Raw genomic sequence first — 20,123 nt, 5'->3', positions numbered from 1 at the left:
GAATAAAAATGATCAAAAAATCAGACCAATACAAAATTGGTACCGCTGCAGATGGCCTTTAAGACCGCAGGGTGTACGTGTTCACCCTGAGTCTGCTCCCCATGGCCCCGCATCTTAGCGGGTCGGGCCCGGCACCTAGCAACGGCCGGGACCCGTGGCTAATAGCGCGCGGCAGTGATCGCGGTGCCGTGTGCTATTAACCCTTTAGACGCGGCTCCCGGCTAGCTCAGTAGGCTGTTCGGGACAGCCGTGGTGAAATCACGGCGTCCCGAACAGCTGTAGGACACTAAGAGGGTCCACCTACCTTCCTCCTGGTGTCCGATCGCCGAATTACTGCTCAGTGCCTGAGATCCAGGCATGAGCAGTCAAGTAGCAGAATCATCGATCAATGTTATCCTATGGGATAACAAAGATCAATGTAAAAGATCAGTGTGTGCAGTTTTATAGCCCCCTATGGGAGCTATAACATTGCGAAGAAAAAGTGAAAAAAAAAAAAGTTAATTAAGATAATTTAAACCCTTCCCTAATAATAGTTTGAATCAACCCCCCCCCCTTTTCCCATTTAAAAAAAAAAGTGTTAGTAAAAATAAAAATTAACATGTGGTATTGCTGCGTGCGGAAATGTCCGAATTATAAAAATATATTGTTAATTGCGTACGCGCAAAAAAATTCCAAAGTACAAAATAGCGTATTTTTGGTAACTTTTTATATCATGAAAAAATGAATAAAAATGATCAAAAAATCAGACCAATACAAAATTGGTACCGCTAAAAACTTCAAATCACGGTGCAAAAAATTATAATGATAAAATCATACCGCCCAGTACGCGGAAAAATAAAAACGTTATAGGGGTCAGAAGATGACAATTTTAAACGTATAAATTTTCCTGCATGTAGTTATGATTTTTTCCCGGAGTACGACAAAATCAAACCTATATAAATAGGGTATCATTAAATCATATGGACCTACAGAATAAAGATAACGTGTCCTTTTTACCCAAAAATTTACTGCATTGAAACAGAAGCCCATTAAAGTGACAAAATGGCATTTTTTCTTCAATTTTGTCACACAATGATTTTTTTTTCCATTTCACCGTAGATTTTTGGGTAAAATGACTGATGTCATTACAAAGTAGAATTGGTGGCGCAAAAAATAAGCCATCATATGGATTTTTAGGGGCAAAATTGAAAGGGTTATGATTTTTAAAAGGTAATGAGAAAAAAAAACGAAAGTGCAAAAACGGAAAAACGGCCAGAAGGGGTTAAAGCCCGAAAAAAAAAAAATTAAGGGCAGTGAGGGGTGTTAGGAGTAGTTAGGGAATATAATCTGAGTTAGTTTAGTAAATATAGTGTGATGAGGGGTACTCTTTAACTTTGAACATCACTGTAATGTACGAATAACAGGTTAAAGGAAAATGGTCATCCTGTTCACCCACACTAAACCCAATACAATGGGTTATATTGTGGATGAACAGGAGACCAATATGGGACCTCTGTCTAAGACACGTACCTGCAGCCCGGAGCAGTGTCCCTCTGAAGGTTCGCTTCTTTCTTCTGTGAATTGCGCACAGGAGGTGGGCCTGTCGGCTGAATTTGAAAATTCACGGGTGCGGGTCATGTGAGCGCTTGCGCCTACTGAGCGCTTGCGCCTAACTCAATAACTCAATATGCAGAGTGCCTAAGTAGAGCTGGTAATATTTGTATACTGTTTTTGTTTTTTTCAGTAACAGTTTGGTAACAATGTTATATGGGGGTAATGATAGTAGTCATGGTATGGCAGCATTATTTGGGCCATGCTTTATCATTGGCAATATTAATATTTTATAGTGAATTTTGTTGAATAATGTATGGAGGTAATATTTGGTCCTGGTATATTGGTTTTTATTATTATCATTTTTTTATACTCCTCTTTTGAGAGCTATTAATGGCAAAGATATTTATACTACCGTATTTTGGGGTAAATCCCATACCAATTTTTTAAATTTTTTTTTAATTTGAAATATGGGAATTTTTAATACGGGTAACTTTTATACATATTTTTTTAATATAATTGATGTTTTTTTTTATTGGGGATGTCACTTTGCTGTTGCTTGTTTGCTTATGAAGTACACTAATACCTATGTATTGCAATGTACCATCACTTCTGGCAGGCTGTGATACGAGATCTAATTTGACAGCCACATTGACCTTCAGAAGTCCCCTGTCTGCCATGACAACCAACCAGTATCCCACAAGTGGGGTGACTAGGTGGTGGTGTTTGGGGCAATTGAAGTCATGAGAGACCCAGCACCTGTCGTCTAGCTGCCTAGATGTAATTATTACAGAGAGAGGTATCTCCAATGGCAGTCACAGGCTGCCATTAGTTGCGTCTGCCCCTTTCTCCCTGAGACCAAAATTGTTGTACATATTTAAAGAATACTACAAAGGAGTTAATAGCTGTGAATGATTATAAATCATATATTTTGTGTGTGTTGTATACCATGAAAGCAACAGTCTGTGATGTTTCATCATGATATTATTTTCCGCCCCTCCCCCCCCTCTTTACACATACAGAACCAGGAAGGAAAGCATTTTGTAATCCCTGTTAGTTGCACTCACAATAATGTGTCTGGTATCATTTGAAAGCTAACATTTTTCACTTATTGTGAGTTCCCTAATGTTGTTATAGCTGCATGAATGGTTTACACTCATGACGTTTTACGTAGGTTCTTGACAGTGGAATGGTAAATTAGAAAGCTGGGAAAAATAAGAGAGAGGAGTTTTGCACAGTTTCTTACCATTAGAAAATAAAATAAGAATGTCAGGGTCCCCACTCTCCATAGCAGACACAGGGGCTTTATTTTCATTTATGGACAGGGCTACTGGTTTTGTGAGTCTAATGGTAAACCTATAAGCAAGAGTGGCATTTTGTGTTGCCTGAGTGGTGAGCAGCATGAAACAGACAGGGGGCACCATCCCAACATACTATCATTTACTCAGTTGTTTCAGAGGAAATTATAGTTTTACAAAGCTGATGGGAACGGGGCACAGGAGGAAAACTCTGCAGCTTCTCCCCACCATTTTATGGATGTCTCCCTATACACTCGTAGGGAAAGTCGCGTGCAAACGCTTTGCACAAATATTTACGCATTTTTAGGCAGTTTATGCACCAGGTTTAGGTGTAGGCATGACTTGCAACAGAACGGGTATGGGGCTTGGCACAAAGGGGCATTGTCACCCCCGCACACCAAATTTATTGTAATATAAATCACTAAAGCTGCTACATGGCTCAGTCTTACATGTGCCGAATCATAAAGGGGTACTCCGGTGAAAAACATTTTTATTTTTTAATCAACTGGTGCCAGAAAGTTAAACAGATTTGTAATTAATGTTTCAAAAGAAGAAAGAAAGAGGCTGCACTCACCATGAAGACTTAAACTGTGCTTTATTTGCGGCAGATCATGGGGTACATTCAGCGGGTGCGTTCAAGGAGAGCCACATATGTTTCACACTAGTCTAGAGCATCCTCTGGCTCGTACACCTTGCAAAACACTGATGCCTTTCTTATATACCTATGCAGGATATCTCACCTGTGTGTAGGTTCCGCCTCCAGAGTGACTTGCGCCGCACCTTGCTATTGTGCTCTCTGGGATTGACTCTGGACTGTACTGATTTAAAGTAGTGCCAGTTCTTTACTTCTCTTCCATTTGCATACAGATTTGTAATTTACTTCTATTAAAAAATATTAACCATTCCAGTACTTATCAGCTTCTGTATGTCCACAGGAAGTTATTTTCTTTTTGAATTTCCTTTCTGTCTGACCACAGTGCTCTCTGCTGACATCTCTGTCCATGTCAGGAACTGTCCATTGCAGGAGCAAATCCCCATAGCAAATCTATCCTGCTCTGGACAGTTCCTAACCTAGACAGAGGTGTCAACAGAGAGCACTGTGGTCAGACAGAAAAGAAATTCAAAAATAAAAGAAATTCCTCTGTAGTATACAACAGCTGATAATTACTGGAAGGATTAAAATGTTTAACTCCTTAAAGAATTACTCCCGTGGAAAACTTTTTTTTTTTAAATCAACTGGTGCCAGAAAGTTAAACAGATTTGTAAATCACTTCTATTAAAAAATCTTAATACTTCCGGTACTTTTTAGGGGCGGTATACTTAAGAGAAATCCAAAAAAGAAATCCATTTCCTGTGATGTCCCGACCACAGTGCTCTCTGCTGACCTCTGCTGTCCATTTTAGGAACTGGAGAAAATCCCCATAGCAAACATATGCTTCTCTGGACAGTTCCTAAAATGGACAGCGGAGGTCAGCAGAGAGCACTGTGGTCAGGACATCACAGGAAATGCATTTTTTGGGGATTTCTCTTTAGTATACAGCCCCTAAAAAGTACTGGAAGAATTAAGATTTTTTAATAGAAGCGATTTACAAATCTGTTAAACTTTCTGGCACCAGTTGATTTAAAAAAAAAGTTTTCCACGTGAGTATCCCTTTAAGTACTCAGGGTTTTTCCGTTTTTGCCATTTAATGTTTTTTCCTCCTCACCTTTTAAAAATCATAACCCTTTCAATTTTGCACCTACAGACCCATATGATGGTGTTTTTTTGTGCCAATTTTACTTTGTAATGACATCAGTCATTTTACCCAAAATTCTACAGCAAAAAAAAAAAAAAAGTCATTGTGCGACAACATTTTGGGGGCTTTCGTTTCTACACAGTGCATTTTTCAGTAGGTTCACATGATTAAAATGATACCCTACTTATATAGGTTTGATTTTGTCTTACTTCTGGAAAAAAAGCATAACTACATGCACAAAAATGTATACATTTAAAAATGTCCTCTTCTGACCCCAATAACTTTTTTATTTTTCCACATACGGGGATGTATGAGGGCTCATTTTTTTGTGAAGGAAGTGAGGTGTAGTCCAGCTCCCAGGTAAAGATAGTGTTTATAACTTAACCTTTACTAGGTCCATTAAAAATGAATGCAAAAATAGAATTTCACAATGTCCGCACGGCATATGAATAAATACACATTTGTGTTAATCAGTTTATGTAAACTGATATTGCTCTATGGTGTCTTACTAATGTTCACATTACATATGAAAATGTTCTTTTGTCCATTGTCAAATGGTTTATGTGGACTGAGGAGTGTGTCCAACAGAATTGGGAGTGATCCGACGGACCTCTGTTCATACAGTGCGGTTTTGCGGATTCGCCCCCAGCATTCTATGTTGGCCCCATGACTTCAAGGTGGGGCGGAGAACTGAGTTTAATTATCACTCACCTGGTCATCCTTGAAAGTAAGCATCATTCTCCGTCACATCCTTCCTGTTTGCATCCGGTGGGCGGTACGGCAATACACTTAATGTTTCTTTCATTACTATATAAACCTCCGTACCGCATGGATTGTATACCATGATTAAGAGCTAAGTCTCGAAATGCGTCGGTGTTCTCTCACTATTTTAATGTGATATGTCACATATTTTTGTCTATTTTTGCATTTGATTTTAATGGACCTAGTAAAGGTTAAGTTTTAACCACTATCTTCACCTGGTAGCTGAACTACACCTCACTTCCTTTCCATTGCTGTTACGGGGAAGAACGGCTTCCCTGGATCCGTGGTCCTGGACTCATATGCACTCTGTCGGCATAACAACATGTGGTGAGCTGATTCCTACCCTTTTTCTTTGTATATCACTTTTTTTGTGCCGTGATCTGAAGTTTTTATCGGCAACAAATTTTATGGTATAAAAAGTGACCAAAAATATGCTATTTTGGACTTTGAATTTTTTTTTTTACATGTACACCATTGACCATGCAGTTTAATTAACAATATATTTTTATAGTTCAGACAGTTACGCACGCGGTGATACCACATGTTTATATTTTTATTTACATTGCTTTTTTTTAAATGGGAAAAGGGGGTTGATTCAAACTTTTATTAGGGAAGGGGTTAAATCACATTTATTAACAATTTTTTACACTTTTCTTTTGCAGTGTTAGGCTAGGATTCCACCTGGTTTTTTGTGCTGCGTTTTTTTGGGATTAAAAAAACGCCTGAAAAAACACCAGTGCAATGCCCTGCGTCTGGCGTTTTTTTTCTGGCGTCATTTGTGTGGAAATTGCACCTTGACAGTTTTTTTTGGTACCCAAAGTGTTTTGGGTGCCAAAAAAAAAAAAAAAAAAGGACGCAGCAGTGATGGAAAAAAATGTATTACACGAAATGTATATATTTTCCCTTTTTGTGTGTCTCCCTTTTTTTCTCTATTTTTTAGGTAGTACTACTACTCCCAGCATGGAACAAACTGTTCCATGATGGGAGTAGTAGTACCTGTACTATAGACATATTGCCCCGGGTGTCAGTCCTGACACCCGATGCGATCGTCCATAATATAGCAGAGATGCGGCTCTATACAGTGCTCACATCTCTGCACTATACTCCGAACATCAATCATATTTTCCGCCCAGAGCTGTGATTGGCCGGATTGTTGCAGCCAATCACAGTTCTGAGGAAAATATGAATGAGTGGCCGGAGTATAGTGCAGAGATACGAGCGCTGTATACAGCCGCTCCATCTCTGCTATAGACAGGATGATCACATTGGGTGTCAGTAGTGATACCCACTGTGATCTGTTCTAACCTGCAAGTACTACTACTCCAAACATGGAGCACACTCTGCTCAATGCTGGGAGCTGTAGTACCTGCATTAATAGACAGAGCGCAGCGAGTGTAATTTCTGACACATGCGATCTGTCTTTTAATGTAGGTACTACAGCTCCCAGCATGGAGCAGAGTGTACAGAGTGTGCTCCATGTTGGGAGTAGTAGTACTTGTAGTTAAGAACAAATCACAGCGGTTATCACTACTGACACCCGCTGTGATCCACCTGCATAATGTATATATGTGTATATATATACATTTTTATATATCCCACAGAGCTGTGATTGGCTGGAACCATCTATGGTCCCCTGCATATATACATCAGTGCAGGGGACCATAAAAGAGCAGCCAACGCATCTATACATTATACAGGAGGATTGCAACAGACGATCTGCCAATTAGTACAGGTACTACTACTCCCATCATGGAACAGTGTGTTCCATGCTGGGAGTAGTAGTACTACCTAAAAAAATGTAAAAAATTAAGAAAGAAAGTGAAGAACACACACACAATACATTTTTATTATTGTCGGCTACATTTTTAGGTCCTGCCCGCCCACATAAATTGATCCCTGTTTAAAAAGTAATAAACATTTTGTTATGAAAAAGATACAGTTCGTTAGATGCTATTTTTTCCTTCACTACTGTATCTTATTTTTTTATTTTTTTTTTTTTTAATGGTACCCTGCGAAATTTTATTAAAAAAAGGTATCTCCATCACTTTTTTGGATCGCTAAAGTCCAAAAAAGAATAAAAACCGCCTGCAAAAACGCCAAAGTTAAAACCCACATATCGTTTTTCTTGTTTTTTTTCACTCCAATAGACTTCTATGGGAGAAAAACGCCACGATTTTGACAAAAAAAAAACCACCAGTGGCTCAACATGCTGCGTTTACCAACTATTTCAAAAACGCAAAAAAAGAGTGAAAAAAGGCCAAAAGGATAAAAAAACGCCAAATTGAAAAACGCCAAGTGGTATAAGAATTTAGCGATTTCTCATTGATTTACAGCTAATGTCTGGCTGCAGCGTTTTTTTGCCGAAAAAACGACATGCGGCAGAATTGGCATTTTTCTTGGCGTTTTTGCAAAAAAAATAAACAAGGGGAATTCCAGCCTTATAGTCCCCATAGGGGATTATAACATGCAGTACATTGATTGCAGACACTGATCAATGCTATGCCATATCATTGCATTGATCAGTGTTATTGGCTCTCCACTGCTTCTGCCTGGATCTCAGGTAGGGACCCTTCTTGTGTCTGTACAGCTGATCAGGACACCGAGGTTTCACCGCGGTGGTCCCGGTCAGCCCGACTGAGCTGCTGGGAAGGTTTTACTTTTGATCGCCGCTTCTGAAGGGTTAATACCGGGCATTACCGCGATCAGTGAAGTCCGGTATTAGCCAAGGGTCCCAGTTGATTGCCGCCGGGACTGACTTGATATGACGCGGGGTCACCGCGTGACCCCGCGTTATATTGCGGGAGCGGACACTGGAGGTAAAGGACGCTAAATCCAGTGAACTCTTGCATTGGCGGGGGATTGATTTAGAACCCCCCCATAGTATTTAAAAGCATAATTGCACAAATGGGATATTTTTTGTTGTTACAGTTTGCAGATATACAAACCAGGATCTCCCACTCTTTTTTGCACACAGTGGTAGCTATGCCCCGCACAAATTTCGTGTGTTCCATTACGGTCTGTCTGTTACTGGAAATAGACTAAGCCTAACAATAGGTAGTAAATAGCAGATTACAGAGAAGCGAGACACACATTGGCCAATTCTTTAGGGCTTCTTTTCTGGGGTAAGCAGTGATTTTGGTAAATGCAGTGATTTATAGAAATGTTAGGAATCACATAGGCTATTACACAGAGAGAATTAGTTTGAAATGGAATTAGTCTGCCATGATACTACTTATTGTTACAGTAATAATAATGCATAGGTATTTCTTGAATGTGAGTTGCTGTGTGTGAGAACTCGGAGACCCAAATACACTATAAATGGTAACACTAAGATAACACATCCTAGATCTCAATGAATGAACTAATCGTATGAAATACATTCGTCTTTACATAGTTGAATTTGCTGACAACAAAATCACTCAAAAATTATCAATGGAAATCAAATTTATCAACCTATGGAGGTCTGGATATGGAGTCATACTCAAAATCAAAGTGGAAAACCACACTACAAGCTGATCCAACTTTGATGTAATGTCCTTAAAATAAGTCATTATGAGGCTCAGTAGTGTGTGGCCTCTACGTGCCCATATGACCTCCCTACAACACCTGGGCATGCTCCTTATGAGGTGGCGGTCTCCTAAGGGATGTCCTCCCAGACCTGGCCTAAAGCATCTGCCAACTCCTGGAGAGTCTGTGGTGCAATGTGGCATTGGTGGATGGAGCAGGACATGATGTCCCAGATGTGCTCAATCAGATTCAGGTCTGGGGAATGGCGGGCCAGTCCATAGCATCAAAGCCTTCCTCTTGCAGGAACTGCTGACACACTCCAGCCACATGAGGTCTAGCACTGTCTTGCATTAGGAGGAACCCAGGGCCAACCGCACTAGCATATGATCTCACAAGGGGTCTAAGGATCTCATCTCGGTACCTAATGGCAGTCAGTCTACCTCTGGAAAGCACATGGAGGGCTGTGCGGCTCCCCAAAGAAATGCCACCCCACATCATTACTGACCCACCGCCAAACTGGTCATGCTGGAGGATGTTGCAGGTAGCAGAATCTTTTCCACGGTGTCTCCAGACTCTGTCATGTCTGTCACGTGTGCTCAATGTGAACCTGCTTTAATCTGTGAAGAGCACAGGGCGCCAGTGGCGAATTTGCCAATCTTGGTGTTCTCTGGCAAATGCCAAACGGTTTTGAGCTGTAAGCACAACCCCCACCCGTGGACATCAGGCCCTCATACCACCCTCATGGAGTCTTTCTGACCGTTTGAGTTGACACATGCACATTTGTGGCCAGCTGGAGGTAATTTTACTGGGCTCTGGCAGTGCTCCTCCTGTTCCTCCTTGCACAAAGGTGGAGGGTAGTGGCCCTGCTGCATGGTTGTTGTTACTTCTACACCTCCTCCATGTCTCCTGATGTACTGGCCTGTCTCCTGGTAGTGCTTCCATGCTCTGGACACTACGCTGATAGACACGACAAACCCTCTTGCCAAAGCTTGCATTGATGTGCCATCCTGGATGAGCTGCACTACCTGAGTCTACTTGTAGACTCCGTCTCATGCTACCACTAGAATGAAAGCACCGCCAGCATTCAAAAGTGACCAAAACATCAGCCAGGAAGCATAGGAACTGAAAAGTCGCCATGATGCGATCAGGAGAATGGGACAGCGAAGCGGCAAGACCTGAGGACAGCTGCAGTTGAGTGCTGTCTATAAAGAGGGGAGGGGGGGGGTCAACACCATAGATGCCGTGATCAATATTGATCACACCATCTATGGGGTTAATGCTGCCAGGACCGGCACGATCGCAGCTCCGCCAGCTGCGGCGGTACTCCGGCTGTGATTGACTCCTGCGCTGCCCGTCGGGTGCTGGGACGTATGCATACGTCCTATAGCGGGAAGGGGTTAAAAAGATGAGAGGCCTGTAATTTTCATCATAGGTATACCTCAACTATGAGAGACAGAAAAAAAGAGAGAGAAAAAAATCCATAAAATCACATTGTCTGATTTTTAAAGAATTTATTTGCAAATTATGGTGAAAAATAAGTATTTGGTCAATAACAAAAGTTCATCTCAATACTTTTGTTAATGTTATATACCCTTTGTTGGGAATGATAAGTCAAACGTTTTCTGTAAGTCTTCCCATGGTTTTCACACACTGTTGCTGGTATTTTGGCCCATTTCTCCATGCAGATCTCCTCTCCATCTCCAGCAGTGATGTTTTAGGGCTGTTGCTGGGCAACACGGACTTTCAACTCCCTCTAAAGGTTTTCTATGGGGTTGAGTTCTAGAGACTGACTAGGCCACTCCAGGACCTTGAAATGCTTCTTACAAAGCCACTCCTTTGTTGTCCGGGCGGTGACTTTTGGATCATTGTCATGCTGAAAGACCCAGCCACGTATTGTCTTCAATACCCTTGCTAGGGCTGCATTCATTCTTTACTTTACATGGATTAGTCGTCCTGATCCCTTAGCAGAAAAACAGCCCCAAAGCATGATGTTTCATGCTTCACTGTAGGTATAGTGTTCTTTGGATGCAACTCAGCATTCTTTCTCCTCCAAACACAACGAGTTGAGTTTTTACCAGATGGTTTCATCTGACTATATAACATTCTCCCAGTACTCTTCTGGATCATCCAAATGCTCTCTAGCAAACTTCAGATGGGCCCGGACATGTACTGGCTTAATCAGGGGGACACGTCTGGCACTGCATGAATTGAGTCCCTGGTGGCGTAGTGTGTTACTGATGGTAGCATTTGTTACTCTGGTCCCAGCTCTCTGCAGGTCATTCACTAGATCCCCCTGTGTGGTTCTGGGATTTTCGCTCACCGTTTCTGTGATCATTTTGGCACCACGGGGTGAGATCTTGCTTGGAGCCCCAGATCGAGGGAGATTATCAGTGGTCTTGTATGTTTTCCATTTTCTAATAATTGCTCCCACCGTTGATTTCTTCACACCAAGCTGCTTGCCTATTGCAGATTCAGTCTTCCCAGTCTGGTGCAGGTCTACAATTTTGTTTCTGGTGTCCCTTGACAGCTTTTTGGTCTTGGTCATAGTGGATTTGGATTGTGACTGTTTGAGGTTGTGGACAGGTGTCTTTTATGCTGGTAACAAGTTCAAACAGGCGTCATTACTACAGGTAACAAGTGGAGGAGACTCTTAAAGAAGTCATCACAGGTCTGTGAGAGCCAGAAATCTTGCTTGTTTGTAGGTGACGAAATACTTATTTCCCATCATAATTTGCAAATAAATTCTTTAAAAAATAGACAATGTAATTTTATGGATTTTTTTTTCTCATTATGTCTCTCATAGTTGAGGTATATCTATGATGAAAATTAAGTTGGAGAACTTGCTCAATTGAGGCTGACTAAATACTTTTTTGCCCAATTGTATATAGAGAAAAAAACTCTTACCATACGCATAGAAGGGGTTTCTTTATTGTAAAAATAGTGAGACTATGGAACTTTCTACTACAGGAGCTGACATTGTCTATATTTTCTTTAGGTCAATTTCTTTCAATAACTTTGATCCTTCAGGATCTTACTGTACAGACCAAATTTCTAAGACTGTGACCAGTGTCTCCTTATCTAACACTGAATTTTGCAAGTCCAGAAGGATTAAAACATCATATGAATTCAACCCTTCCCGACACTTAAAGGGGTACTCCGGCGCTTAGACATCTTATCCCCTATCCAAAGGATAGGGGATAAGATGCCTGATCGCAGGAGTCCCGCCGCTGGGGACCCCCGGGATCTTGCACGCCGCACCCCATTTATAATCAGTCCCCGGAGCGTGTTCGCTCCGGGTCTGATTACTGTTGATCACGGGGCCGTCACAGCTGTCATGCCCACTCCCATAGGCTTGCATTGAGGGGCGGAGCGTGACGTCACACGCCGCCGGCCCTGGGACTGATTATAAACTGGGTGCGGCGTGCAAGATCACGGGGGTCCCCAGCGGCAGACCCCCTGCGATCAGACATCTTATCTCCTATCCTTTGGATAGGGGATAAGATGTCTAAGCACCGGAATAACCCTTTAACATACACTTACTTCAGGGGTGCAGGGGCATGATATGAAGTGATCTCAGGAGCTGAGCCTGCTTTATATGTGGTGGGTGTATTGTTGCATATTAAAGCTTATACTAACCAAAGTCTGATCCCAGCAGTTTAACCCTTAGATCCCATGGTCAACAGTGTTTACTTGACTGGTGCCAGTGCTGTCAGTGCTTCAATACCTGCTCTTATCGCAAAACAATATTGCAAGGCATTAGTCAATTGTCATGCAGCCAAGGGCTTCCATGATAGAGCAAGTACCTTAAAGGGCCTAAAAATGTATATCTGCATTCCTGGACCATAACTTTTGCATGACTGTTCCTCGCCTCTTGTCTGCTGATTGGGACCTGACCCTGACTTTCCTGGTTTGTCCCTTGCTTGTATTACTTCTGGTTCTGACCTTCTGGCATTTGTATTTGTATTCTGTCTTTTGCATGTCTATGTGATATCGACCTGGCCTGTCTGACCCTCCCTTTAACGCCTCGTGCACATAGTAAGTGTATCCTTAGACTTCAAGTGTTAAGGAATGGAATGCCTCCATTTTTGTTGGCAAAAGACAATGGCTGCTGTTTACAGATTTCAATTTTTGAGTCTTTGCGGCTGTCACCATTGGTGTCCTACCCTTGTGATGCAAATAAGGCAGTATGAGTTTAATCCTTCAATGGAGCAAAACTTGAAATGGTTATCATTGGTTTGAGAATTGAGGGTATATCTCACCATGATTTATATAAGTTAGATTCAATGGCCCAGATTTTATCAAACTGTGTGAGAGAAAAAGTGGAGGGATTTTCCCACAGCAACCAATCACAGCTCAGCTTTCACTTTACCTTAGCTTGTTAGTTGAGCTGTGATTGGTTGTTGTGGAAAAATCCCTCCTCTTTTTCTCTCACACAGTTTGATAAATCTGGGCCAATATTCATGTTCAAGTGTTGTAAAAGCAATCTGAAGTAGCTCTTCTGGAAGCTACTCCTCTAAATGGCTGAAGACGGTAGTAACTGTGGACTTCTGTGACCTATAGGGGTAGTCATGCAGGAAATGAATAGCTATGTGATGAGGATCAAGAGACTGTGAAGTTCACTTGTAATTTAATTGCGCCACTTATAATTGAATAGCAGTCTGTCCTCATATATAATGCTTTATAGTGCGAGAAGGAAATCTAATGTGCAAGGGATCAGACTAGTAAGCATTTGATGTTGTGTTTATAGGACCATCGGCTACATATAAGGCTGGTGCAGGTATATAGGTATAATGATCGCTTACATAATTTATTTGCCATGGGAAATCTGTGGTTAGCCACAACATAATAGCATGCTGAGAGATAGATGTCTGGTTTGAGTCAGATAACAATGTACTCGGGCAGTTATTGAATTTCGGCAAAAGATGTATTGACACGGGCATGTCTGCCTGAACCTCTTCCTTTTTTATTGACTTTAACAGTTCAACACATCCTCACTAAGCAATACTCCACACTTACATAAGATGAAACCACTTTTCTTTAAATGGGAGCCTATCTCTTTAATACATTTCTGACACATGATAAAGATGTGTAAGAAGTTCAGGTAGCAGAGGCCATGGTTGTCACTAGTTCAAACGGCAGAAGACGGTGGCTAAGGGCTGTGCCTCTTTCTCCTTTATATAGCCCATTTAGATTAAATACAGTGATCCTTCAACTTACAATGGCCTCAACATACAATAGTTTCAACATACAATGGTCTTTTCTGGATCATTGTAACTTGAAACCAGACTCAACACACAATGCTATGGAATCTGCGAAACGTGTCAATGGCTGAAAGAACCGACCAATGAGAATAGACTTTTCACTGATTCACTGATGCACTGACTGGTGTCTGGTAGCGCCCCCTACAGAACAGGGAGGTATTACATGTTCTGTACTCTTTACCTGTGCCAGAGTTAGCTGCCCATTTGGACACCAGGTTGGGGCGGCTCCATTTTCCTTTTTTTAGTACATTGCGTGTTCTGTATAGGACCCTGAATAAGCTACTTTCCTCTACATAGACCAGTGTTTCCCAAAGAGGGTGCCTCCAGCTGTTGCAAAACTACAACTCCCAGCATGCCCGGACAGCTGAAGGCTGTCCGGGCATGCTGGGAGTTGTAGTTTTGCAACAGCTGGGGGCACCCTGGTTGGGAAACACTGAAATAGACAGTGATTTATTTATAGCTCCCAGCAGATCTTTCTTACTTTTCTATGTAAGGACTTGCTTTATCTACTTTATCTATATTAGTTATCTACTTATTTATTTTTAATCCTCACTTTTTCCTATTGTTGGATGACATTTTTGGGGCTGAACCAATTACCAGGTTTCCATTAGGTATTGACCGATTATCGGTTTGGCCGATATTATCGGCCGATAATCACGATTTTGGGCATTATCGGTATCGGCAATTACCTTGCCGATAAGCCGATAATGCCCTGCCCCCTGCACCGCCCCGCGACTGCCCAACACGCCGCACCGCCCCGGCCCCATTGCCTCCCCTATCCCCGTTTTTATAATTACCTGTTCCCGGGGACCGAGGTCCACGCTATTTCTGGCTCCTGCTGCGTCCTGCGTTACGCTGTGCGCAATGACGAGTGACGTGACGCAACGTGACGTCACCGTCAGTGTGCACAGTGACAGCTCAGGAGGACACCACCGGAGCCAGATGTAGAGTGGACCCCGGGAACAGGTAATTATAAAACCGGGGTTGGGAGAGGCAATGGGGCCGGGGCGGTGCAGTGGGGGGTGCGACGCGGTGCGGCGGTAGGGGGGCGCGGAGCGGTGCGGCGGTGGGGGGAGTGGTGCGGCGGTGGGGGGTGGAGGTGATCAGACTCAGGACCCCCGGACAGGCAGGGGGAGAGAAGCGGGTGGCGGCGGCCTATGGCACTGCAAAAGCCACTGCAGTTCATTGATTTAAAGCGCCCACTTTAAATCAATGATCTGCAGCGGTGTCGCGGGAGATAAATAGCCGATAACTTATACCGGAATATCGGTATAAGTTATCGGCTATTGGCCCTAACCTCCACCGATTATCGGTATCGGCCCTAAATAAACGATATCGGTTGATCCCTAGTTTCCATAGAGTTATGGTCTCAACATCCAATGGTTTCAACATACAATGGTCGTCCTGGAACCGATTAATATTGTATCTTGAGGGACGACTGTATACTGTATGGTATGGAGCTGAAAGGGCACAATGCTAAGCTTAGCACTCCTGCTCCTGTTGTTCTAGTGACCAGTGGGACCCTCAACATCTGGACCCCACCAATATAATTGTCTGGTGTACCTCAATTAAAATAGCTTTTACCAGTAAGGTAGATAGGTGTCTCTAAGTGTACAAAGTTTGTTTTTTATACTGATATCTGATTACAGTTTTTTGTAATGTATCTATTATTATATTGAGCATTATATTATATCCGTGTTTTCTCCCAGGTAGGGGTGTCCTGCAGCACATAGGACTGTGGGAGGCAAGATAAATCACTATCATTAGCAAAGCAATGGTATACTGTATTTATCAATTTTGCCTGTTGAAAGTTTCTTTTTACCCTTTTTTTTTTCACTTTGGTTTTCGTGGACATGCACCAAATTTATCATTTGGTGCAAGTTGTTAGTAATTTTGGCTCAAATGTTGAAATCAGCTGTTCCCAGCGCCTTTTACACAGAACTTACCGCCACAGAGGACGCGTATTTAACCCTGTAGAGCAGCCATTTCGGGGTCCCTCCTGCAGTATATCAGCAAGCGACATGAATTATTTTCTTTTGTGGGGTTTATAGGCACCATGTGAAATGGATTTTATTTTCAACTTGAGTAGTTTTTTTTTTTGTTACTTTAGTGCAGTGGTCTTCAACCTGCGGACCTCCAGATGTTGCAAAACTACAATTCCCAGCATGCCCGGACAGCCGTTGGCTGTCCGGGCATGCTGGGAGTTGTGGTCTTGCAACATCTGGAGGTCCGCAGGTTGGAGACCACTGCTTTAGTGCTTACCTTTCCTGAACCTGTGTGGCCATGTCCAATGCTGGCTCAACGGAGGGTGAAGGTTCCTCAGGATAGTATTGAGCAGCCCTTTTTAATGTATTTTGACGCCTTTACATTTTCTGACATTGCTAAGTGTGTTTTCCATGTGCAAAATTTCTTGGCGGTGATTTGCGCCAAAAGAACCCCTAAAGGCGCAAAATTGCGCCAAAGATCGATTGGCGCAATTGATGAATTAGTGACTAAAGTTAAAATCACACACAGGACCGTGTGATTTTGAGAAAGTTGTAAAAATGACAGTGGAGAAGATGCGCCAAACTTTGGCGCAAAAAGACACTGCGCCAAAGTATTGCACCAAAGTTACGTGAAAAAAAAACCACATAAATCCTTTGATAAATACCCCCCTATTTTTTTTGCTATTTCTTGGATCTCCTGGAACCAGTGGCGTTGCGACCCGGGTGCGGGGGGTGCGGCCCGCACCGGGTGACACCAACCTAGTGGGGTGACACCAAGACGCTCCGTAGCACCCACACCCCCTCCCCAGCTACACTGACACCCCCCTATGTGCCCGACCGGCCTCCCATCCGTCAGCACACCCCCCTGTGCTGTGTGTGCGGTGCACCCGTCCGTTAGCAACTCCCCCCCTTTCAGTGCGCCCGTCCGTCATCACGCCCCCCCCCTCACCTTCACCAGTACTGTGCCCAGCCTCCGCTCCCACGTCTGCGCCGGCCTGACGTCACACCGCATGGCCGCGCAGGGGGACGTCAGTTACGTCACTCGCATTGCGCCCGGTGAGAAGGATCGCTGCGCTGGATGGGTGAGTGTGTATGTCTGTCTCTATCTATGTTTGTGTGTGTGACTGTGTGTGTGTGTGTGTGACTGTGTGTGTTTGTGTGACTCTCTGTGTGTGTGTGACTCTGTGTATTTGTGTGACTCTGTGTGTGACTGTGTGTTTGTGTAACTCTGTGTGTGTGTGTGTGTGTGACTGTGTGTGTGTGACTGTGTGACTCTGTGTGTCTGTGAGTGTGTGTCTCTCTGACTGTGTGTGTTTGTGTGTGTGTCTCTCTGTGTTGTATGTGTTTTTTTTTTTTTTTTGTGTGTGCATATGTGTGTGTGTGGGTGTGGGGAGACTTTGACGCATTGTGGGGAACCTGCAAGGGAACCTGCGGCCTAATGTGGGGAGTCTATGCTACCTAATGTGGGGAGTCTATGCTACCTAATGTGGGGAGTCTATGCTACCTAATGTGCGGAGTATATGCTACCTAATATGCGGAGTCTATGATACCTAATGTGCGAAGTCTATGCTACCTAATGTGGGGAGTCTATGCTAGCTAATGTGGGGAATCTGTGCTACCGAATGTGGGGAAACTGCTACCTAATGTGGGGAATCTGTGCTACCTAATATGGGGAAATTGCTACCTAATGTGGGGTAACTGGTACCAAATGTGGGGAATCTATGCTGCCTAATGTGGGGAAAAGATGCTACCTAATGTGGGGAAACTGCTACCTACCTAATGTGGGGGAACTGCTGCCTACCTAATGCTCCTGGCCATCCCCCCCTGGCAGTATCACCCCCATCATCCATCGGCAGGATCATCCCCCTGGCAGTAGCACCCTCATCATCCGCCAGCAACTACCCCCCCCCCCCATCAGCAGCACCTCCATCAGCAGATCCTGATGGTGGATGATGGCGGTGCTCCTGATCCTGCCGATGGATGATGGGGGTGATACTGCCAGGGGGGATGGCCAGTAGCACCCTCATCATCCTTCAGCAACACCCCCCCAGTAGTAGCACCCCGATCATCCACTAGCAACACCACCAATACCCCCCTCCCGTGGTAATAGCATCAGCTAACGGATGTTGAGGGATGTTACTGCGGTTGTGGTATTATATTCAGACGGTACACTGTATGGCAACGTTATATTCAGAGGGCGCAGTTTGTGGTAGTGTTATATTCAGAGGGCACAGTGGGTGATAGTATTATATTCAGAGGGCGCAGTTTGTGGTAGTATTATTAGAGATGAGCGAACTTACAGTAAATTCGATTCGTCACGAACTTGTCGGCTCAGCAGTTGATGACTTATCCTGCGTAAATTAGTTCAGCCTTCAGGTGCTCCGGTGGGCTGGAAAAGGTGGATACATTCATAGGAAAGAGTCTCCTAGGACAATATCCACCTTTTCCAGCCCACGGGAGCACCTGAAAGCTGAACTAATTTATGCAGGAAAATCCATCAACTGCCGAGCCGAGAAGTTTGTGACTAGTTGAATTTACTGTAGTTTGCTCATCTCTAAGTATTATATTCAGAGGGCGCAGTGGGTGGTAGTAATATATTCAGAGTGTACAGTATGTGTTGGTATTATATTCAGAGGGTACAGTATGTGATAGTATTATATTCAGGGGTACAGTATGTGATAGTATTATATTCAGGGGTACAGTATGTGGCAGATTTATATTCAGAGGGTACAGTATATGGTAGTATTATATTCAGAGGGTACAGTATGTGATAGTATTATATTCAGAGGGTACAGTATGTGATAGTATTATATTCAGGGGTACAGTATGTGGCAGATTTATATTCAGAGGGTACAGTATATGGTAGTATTATATTCAGAGGGTACAGTATGTGATAGTATTATATTCAGGGGTACAGTATGTGATAGTATTATATTCAGGGGTACAGTATGTGGCAGATTAATATTCAGAGGGTACAGTATATGGTAGTATTATATTCAGAGGGTACAGTATGTGATAGTATTATATTCAGGGGTACAGTATGTGGCAGATTTATATTCAGAGTGTACAGTATGTGTTGGTATTATATTCAGAATGTACAGTGTGTGGTATTATTATATTCAGTGGGTATGGTGTATGGAAGGTTTATAATCAAAGAGTATAGTGTATAGTAGTATTATATTTAGAGGATACAGTGTCTGTCAGGTTTATAATAATTATTGTTTTCATATAGAGGATGAGAATGCGCTGACATAGTGAGGAGACGTCTGGGCGTCACATTCTACAGACAGAAGTTTTAGCTGGACCAGGCGGTATGTACCATCTGAATTAGATAAGGGAAGACTATAGAGAAGATGTCACTGATATCATTGTGTATTCTCCTCTCTATGTCCTATCAGAGCTGTAGTCGCTTGTCAGTTCTACAGTTATGGTCAGTGAAACTACAACTCCCAGCATAACCTCACCACTGCATAAAGGGGTACTCTACTGGAAAACATTTTTTTTAATCAACTGGTGCTACAAAGTTAAACAGATTTGTAAATTACTTCTATTTAAAAATCTTAATCCTTCCAGTACTTATTAGCTGCTGTATAAGCGATTCACAGGAAGTTATTTTCTTTTTTGATTTCTTTTCTGTCTGACCACAGTGCTCTGTGCTGACACCTCTGTCCATGTCAAGAACTGTCCATAGTAGGAGAAAATCCCCATAGCAAACCTATCCTGCTCTGGACAGTTCCTGACATGGACAGAGGTGTCAGCAAATGGCACTGTGGTCAGATTGGAAAGAACTACGCAACTTCCTGTGGAGCATACACCAGCTTATAAGTACTGTAAGTATTAAGATTTTAAATAGAAGTAATTTAAAAATCTGTTTAACTTTCTGGCACCAGTTGATATAAAAGTAAATGTTTTCCAGTGGAGTACCCCTTTAAGTAATTCTGGGAGCTGTATATTTAAATGGTGAAAACTTCTTTAACACTTTCCCATTCTGTGGCAACTGGTATATCTGATTATTATACTGGAATTTCTCACAATGCGCTGCAC

General features: G+C 42.8%; 1 protein-coding gene and 1 long non-coding RNA gene across 7 annotated transcripts in view; one reads left to right on the top strand and one right to left on the bottom strand.

Moving 5' to 3' along the window:
• The window catches only part of KLF12 (KLF transcription factor 12), a 247,079-nt gene that overhangs the window by 83,915 nt on the left and 143,041 nt on the right, over positions 1-20,123 (top strand). The window contains exon 1 of one of the 6 annotated variants that reach the window (XM_056555510.1): positions 13,345-13,363. The exons of 4 other annotated variants lie outside the window; for them this stretch is intronic. In XM_056555510.1, the coding sequence (XP_056411485.1) occupies positions 13,351-13,363 (13 nt within the window). In that variant the 5' untranslated portion in view covers positions 13,345-13,350. Of the gene's footprint in view, positions 1-13,344; positions 13,364-18,649; positions 19,391-20,123 lie in introns of those variants that run through there. One more of the 6 variants, XM_056555512.1, reaches the window with a different exon arrangement.
• Positions 1-20,123, bottom strand: part of LOC130355421 (uncharacterized) — a 72,774-nt gene that overhangs the window by 31,352 nt on the left and 21,299 nt on the right. The gene's annotated exons all lie outside the window — the stretch shown is intronic.

The sequence above is a fragment of the Hyla sarda genome, chromosome 2 (genome assembly GCF_029499605.1).
Source record: "Hyla sarda isolate aHylSar1 chromosome 2, aHylSar1.hap1, whole genome shotgun sequence".
Taxonomy (NCBI): Eukaryota; Metazoa; Chordata; class Amphibia; order Anura; family Hylidae; genus Hyla; species Hyla sarda.
This window is presented reverse-complemented; position numbering and strand designations above follow the sequence as displayed.